This window comes from Augochlora pura, chromosome 3, assembly GCF_028453695.1.
Source record: "Augochlora pura isolate Apur16 chromosome 3, APUR_v2.2.1, whole genome shotgun sequence".
Lineage (NCBI taxonomy): Eukaryota > Metazoa > Arthropoda > Insecta > Hymenoptera > Halictidae > Augochlora > Augochlora pura.
Genome location: NC_135774.1, coordinates 6,822,947 through 6,830,235, shown reverse-complemented (window position 1 = coordinate 6,830,235; position 7,289 = coordinate 6,822,947). Strand labels below are relative to the sequence as shown.

The following is a 7,289-nucleotide window of genomic DNA, read 5'->3' as shown; positions in this document are numbered from 1 at the left end:
GTATATGTATAATGTAATGTTATGGTACTACGAAAAAGTGATTTAACTATCAAAAATTCATAAATTGTGGTAAGTTTGATAACACTGTACAAGCGTCTGCAAATGTACCTGTTCGATAGTGATAAAAAAGTTACTAATTTTTGTAGACAAACTATTGGACCTAAGGTTGTCCGAAAAGATTGAAGTTACAATGGAATGACGAAAGCTTTCGATAACACATTGATTAATTTTATTAACATCCGCAAAAATGTACTCCTTTAGCGGAACTAAGCCATGCATGGTGTTAAGGCCACTACTGTGGTTTTGATATACAGGGTGTTCAACAACAGGTTGGATACATATTTAGTGGTGATTTTACATGATCAAATAAGAGAAAAATCAAATGTAGCGAGATTACTGTTTTGGCTTCGAAATTACTTCGAAGTAAAACAATCCATAAATTATGGCAATCCACCAACAACGGCGCACGCAAGTCAAATCGGTAAAGGTATTAACAGTGACATTCCAAGTAAAACGCAAACCCACATAATAAAGTTAATATAATTGACAACATAGTGTGGATAGATCATTTATTTTTATTTCGAAATAGATTGTCGATCAAAATGTAATTTTGCACACGTTTTAACATGTTAATTCTCCACTATTACAAAAATCAAATTTATTACATAGAAACTGTGTTGTAACTTTCTACACTTTACTCTCGTTGTTGATTTGATCGTATATTGGTTTATCACAGCTTCTCAGGTCAATTTATGCTATCTTAAAGTTGGAAATAAAAAGTACAGTTAACGATTGTTTTCACCTGTTCAACAGAATCAATGGTCGATAAAGAAGAAGTACGTGTCAAATATTTTTCCGATAACTACCTCACACAGAAATTTCATCAAAATTGGTGTTGCAGACACAATGTAGGTACTCCCCCTAGGGAATAGTATTTTACACGCTAGTAAGATAAACCATTAAACTTTTTTCGTTAACATTACGTTTACAAAAAGCGCCATTTTGACACGTTCCACATTTTTTCATTCACAATTATTGTAAACATAAAGATACTTTCATGGGGAATTTATTTAATTTCGTTTCATTGAAGGTGCATTATAATAAAAATCTGAAGAAATAGATCATTATAATTTCAAGTCCCTCAGTTTATAAACAATATTGCTGATTGTCAACAACTATAAAAAGGAACCACGAGGAACGAATAATAGTATTTCCTCATCCTAGATTGTCCTTTTTTGTTTACAAACTCAGGTACAATTGGGGAGAATTCGCTGTACATTTAAGGCATTGTTTTTTAGTAATAATATGTTTAGGATTATTTCTAAAACAACGAAATAAAATGAAATTGTTAAAAATTTATATATTATTTTCTCACTAAGTGTCATAATTTAGGGGTTGAAAATTAGACAAAATCGTAAATCGAAGAATTCATTATAATGTAGAATCACCACACAGCCGCTTTTATCATAATTTTGGAGATATCTTGTATAATGCTGTCAAGTACAATCGAAGATTTTGACATTTCAATTAAACAGTCGTTACTTAATGTAACTATAGCTTGTTCTAATAAGTGTTCCTTACTTACTGAATCATGCGAATGTATGTTGAAAAAAATGTACAATAGATGTGAAAGTAAAGATATCTACTAGCTTCAAAATGAGTCTATATTAGTGTTCCACGATTCTTCTTTACCAATGATAAGAGTATAAATATTGACAAATTTTTCAAAATGCAGGAAGTGAATATGTTCGTCAATCATTGTACGATACTGATTGTAGTATGAGTAATTCATACTTTGCTATCAGAAACATAGATATTTATACAGTACCGAACAAACTTAAGTACACGCTGTTCAAAATTTAACAATTTGAAAATTAAATAGCTTAAAAACTGAAAACGATACAAAAGAAACACGATATTTTTCTACTGATTGCAGAAACAAAAATTCAATGTTGAACAGCCTAGTCTTTTTAATCTCTTTTAAAATTCGATAATCGTATAACATCTCACTCTTCTTTAAATCCTAAAGCCCGAATCGAAGGTTCCGAGATAAAGTAAGTAATCCATTATGGAATGCCTCTCAAGGAATTGAAAATTATCATCGATTTTATTACAACTTGAAAGTATTATCGTTGAATATTCATTCTACTGTCCGACAAATTAACGTTTCTAGATAATGTAATGAGTAGACAGCGAATAATTATGCAAAATTTATATGCCGAAATATGCAAAATATATGCAAAATGAATACAGAATAAATACAAGAATATGAAATATAGATTAAAAAAAACTATAATAATAACTATATGTAAATCGTTTCATTATCTGCACTATTTATGTTTAATATCATAGGATCTTAAAACTGCAAAAAATGTTTCCATGAAATAATCTTCATTGGTCCTAATTTTGTATGTTTATGTTCCATCAACTTTGATTCGAGTCTTAAAAAAAGTATTAAAAGTTTCACCTATAAACTTTTATACATTAATTAGTGGCATCCTAAATTTTAAAGTGTTGGTTTAATTAGCTCATATTTGTCTAAAGTGAAAAAAATTATATAGATCTATATTATGACACTGAGCGCTAAGATTTTTTTCGCAGTCATTTAATTTAAACAATTGAAATTGTCGAAAAACTTTCAATCTTTGAATCGTACATTAAAGAAAGTACCATAAGATATCCTTTTAAAATTTTGTATCATATTGATTTAGAACACATTAGATTTCATATTACGGTCGACCTTAATTGTATAAATAATCATAAATATTAAATATATTAAAACTTTATTTTGACGTTGAGACGTCCCTCATTTTTAATTCTTTATACGATATCCGTTATTGTTTTAACTTTCCACGCTTTCAGTCGTAAAAAAGCAGTCGAAATTCATTTACCACAGTATTTGTATTTACTGCACTTGTTATATTTATAGCGTTTTGTAAAAATATTTTTGTTATTTTATTATAATTTTTCGTTACGATTAAAGATCATTCAAACTAATATAAAAGAAAACAACAGTAATGCAAATTCTTTTGAAGAAAGCGACATCTTTTTAATTACCAATAACTTTAATTTCGCAATTTATTTAGAAAGGTATTAAGATACTTTACTCGAAAATTTAGAGTTTAAATGTTCTGACTTTTTTTCCCGAACGTTCGTATGGAGGAAACACTATGACGACCTGCCTAACGCATTTGATCCGGTTCAGCAAATGTTTTCAAGGTCCGAAGTCTTCAACAGCTTCTCAATAGACAGGCCCTTTAGGTTATTTAACACTGAGAAAAGGAGCCCGAGCTGAAAGAGGTTAACCTCTTTGAAACGCGTGCCAATTTAGTAGCAATTGTCGCCCGAGCAGAAGTGTCTCTAGTGTCTTTGTTTTTTCTTTTCTTCTTGTACCGTGGGTTCCAGAGGAGGACCGGAGGAACTATAACCTGCGGACTAACGGGACCAAGACAGCCGGAGGTTTGGGTTAAAGCTGGAACCAAGACTACTCTCCACTGCCGAGGCGCATTCGACCGGGCCGTTGGGACGACCAAGTCGAAATGAGATAGGGCGAGAGAATCGGGACGAAGGGGAAAGATTGCCGGAGGAGAAAGCTGAAGACGGGTATCAAGATTGCACGGTCTATAAGGGAATATTAGATCGCTGCGGCTGAAATGTCGGATTTTTACCGCGACGAATTGCGTCGCTTTTTACGACGACGCCACGGGAATTATTAGAACTATTCTTTCATCCTTTCTTCCTTTTTGTCTCTCCTTCATCCTCTTCCTCTCTCTCTCTCTCTCTCTCTCTCTCTCTCTATTTCTCTCTCTCTCTCTCTTTCTCCCTCCCCCCTCCTCCCTATCTCTCTCTCCTTCCTTCTCTTTCATACAGTCGAGCACTCGCGGCGAGAACACATTCGCCGCCACGAGGTGTCGCCTAACCAGAGTACGCCCAAAACTTTCTACTTCGAATGTAACAAGAAATGTCCAAGCATTTAATGGAAACCGAATTTGTTTCTGTCTACAGCACCAGCGCGCTTTTACGTTGAGCAATCGAGGTATCTCGCTCGGAAAGCACGGGTCCCCTAACTGTCGTTTCGGTTCGAATTCTCGTTCACAAATGCCGAAAGCGTCGCCGGCAATATTTTAACCAGAGACGAGATTACCTTCTTGAGCTTTCACACTTTCCATGCTAACGCGATTTTCAGCGAGCAAAGTCGCTTAATCCGCTTCTTCGAGGTTACTTTACGCGCATTCTCGGATATGATACAGACGAATCTTTCACAGCCATTTCTGCGGTGGACAGTTCACATGAATCTGTTGAGCGGACGATCACTACGTATTGAACAGCACGAATGTGTATGATATTCGATTGCGTTAGCGGTACTGTGGTTTAAATTTATGCGAAATCTGTATGGTTAAATTTACATCACACGGTTTGTTCCCAGCATAGTTTTTCAAGCAAACACCCATCAATAGGTTGCCACGCAAAGAAAACAATTTATTTTCAGTAATTGTTGTCGTACTTTTATAATTAAAGCACCACTATATATATCTAAGATTCTTCTGATTAAATTGAGACCGAACATGATGGCAATCGAACTCCGTTCATCCAAAAGCTCATTATCCCAGATTACTTATTAATTAATCTTAGGAGATTTACATCGTCTTTGAGTTCACTTTAATTAGAAGAGCCGCAACTATTAATCGATGCTACATCAACAAAAGCAGTCATTACTAAAAATTACAGTTTGCGAAACCGTGATCGTCGTTATTCTTACATCTTCGTGCAGAGCTTGAGTCATTTTTTGCTAGGAATCGACTCGATGTAATTTTAACCGTGCACCACTGTATGGTCTCGAATGGGCGGACAGTGTCCATCGCAACGAATGAGCCACATTAGTATCTGTCACCGCGAGAGGACGTACCTTTCTGCGTTTCATGAGCGAGGGACAGAAAGGAATCTCCCGTAGAACGAGCTACCTGATTTCAAAAGAACGCCATTTCGTAGTTCCTTTGTGACAGAGGACTGCTAGTGTGAGGAGAGGAATAAGATAATGGAAGTCGGATACTTTCGTTCGGGGATATTCCCGAGCCACCGCGAAGAAACCGAGAAAGCGAGGAGGAAAGAGGCTTCTATGACATCTGACGGAGGAAAATTCGCAATATCTACGTACCACGTATAATCCATATCAGGAACGTAATAGACTTAGGGCAAGGAAGTCCGCATGCTCCGATCGATCAAGATTCGAACGTAAAATAACCGTAACCGTATTTCTGAAGACGAATTGTTATGCACATCCTGCCGGCCCGGCTTGCAAGAGGAACGACGCATAGTAAACCCCGAAGCAATTAGCGGTAGCAATTAATCGGTGCTCTTAATTGAAGGAACGCTCAGGCCCGGCAACTCTGCGAAACGAAAAAAAAAGAGTCTCAGCGTAGAACCTGCGATCTCCGGCGAACCGAGAAATCGACCGAATCAGCGGAGAAGCTTAATAAGCGAGCTCCGCGCGCACAAAAGGTCCGACATTTCGTATGCACCGATCAAACAATATTCAGGGATTTCTCGCGATCCAGCGTCAGCCTGTATCTCTTTCATTTTTTAACCCGTCACTGTTCCAATACCCTCGATCCTTCCAACGCTTGTTCTCGGATCTATCTTTCTCCCGGTAAATAGGAAACATTCGCTTCACCTCGTTCGCCAGAGACGCAATACTTTACAGCTCACCCCTTGCACTACGATTTCTTTCACAGCCACGTTCGTTACCAGTTCTCCGTCCTTCACCGCTTTCATTGTCATGTCAATCATCTTCGAAATCGCATAAAACGAAAGTATTTTATTTAATCAGATTAAAATGACTTGTTTTCGAATGCAATTAACTTTATATTTATCGAATAAGACATTCAATTCTATTAAAATAACCAAGATAAAAAGATACAGAAATTGAATATGTTATAATCGATAAATATAAAATTAATTATCTAATATATCTAAAAACAAACCAGAGCCACAGCAAGCATCCATTTCTAAACCAGAGTGAACAGCTGCAGGCGAGCGATCCTTGATCAAGCTAAGGTCGAATCACAATTTTCGGGCTTTTCTACATGAGGTTACTCTGTGTGCAAGGGCCCTCAATGAGAGTTCCTTAAAAATCGTCTCTGAGCATCATCGCCTAACAGCCACTCAGCTGAATCGCAGTACCGATCACGTGAACATTCTGTTTATATTTTGTGCCAGTTCTCATTAAAGTAGTTATACATGCGGCTAACATAACATTGTTATTATAAATAATATTACTAAAGTTCTCTAATAGAATTTTTGTTCCTTACGTGGTCTCATTCACTGTCATTCCTAAATTGTCATAATAGAAGAATCAAGTTTGATTTCATTTTAGAAAGAAAAAATAACATTCACCTTCGGTGACTTATGTATGAAATCCTCGCCACAAGTCTCATCGTTATAGTGCAAGGGGTTCAATACATCCGTCTCTATATATGTACAAAAGAATACGTACAGCTTCGTCTCTCGCTCGGCAGAACTCTCGTCCTCCAGCAACGCGTGATGATGAACGGTGAGTGCCCATGCAGCTTATGCTCGATATAAAATATTTTGACTGAACTGTTCCCCCGTTGTGATTGATGCCGCAGATTTTCTCGCCTGCGGGCTCATTTGTCTAGTTATCCATCGGACGACAAGTTTTATCGCACACGGTAACGTTTACTTAGATACTAAAAGTCTGTTGTACAGGGTGTTTCGCTTAAAACGGACCACATAAATATCTTCTTTAATTGTGATGTTACAAAGAATATGGTAAATGGAATTTAACTGGCATTTAGAGAAGAATGCAATGCAGAAAGTAGGTTTTCGAGGTCATTTTTCTAGTGTTTCTAAAGTCGTCGATGTTAATTAAGTAAATATTTCTTTTTTTTATTTCACTGTGTAACCGATGTTAAAATACGTCTATAATGAATACATGTATAATGTATATAACATGTATATTATACAACATATTATATAACATGTAATGGATTTTCCATGAAATGATCTATTGCTCCGAAACTCAAAATATGACTTTAACGCATCTTAACGTCAGCTACACGATACAGTAAAGAAAATATGCACTTATATGTAAATCAACTTGCATGACGTCAGAAACTCCGGAAAAAATGATCCTGAAACAAAATTAACTTTTTGAAAACATACAAAATTTTTGTGATATCTCTATTGGAGGAGATAATGAGTAACTGATACTTATCTATCTAATTTGTTTCGTTTTAAGATATACAGGCGCAGATTTCACTTTATAGTGA

The 7,289-nt window shown here is 35.9% G+C and overlaps 1 protein-coding gene across 1 annotated transcript in view; it reads left to right on the top strand.

The window, feature by feature from the left end:
• Nucleotides 1-3,470, top strand: part of LOC144467887 (potassium voltage-gated channel protein Shaw) — a 288,098-nt gene extending 284,628 nt beyond the window's left edge. Inside the window, exon 5 of the mRNA XM_078176874.1 lies at nt 3,406-3,470. Coding sequence (XP_078033000.1) covers nt 3,406-3,470 — 65 coding nt within the window. The remainder of the gene's footprint in view (nt 1-3,405) is intronic.
• Nucleotides 3,471-7,289: the final 3,819 nt, after the last annotated feature.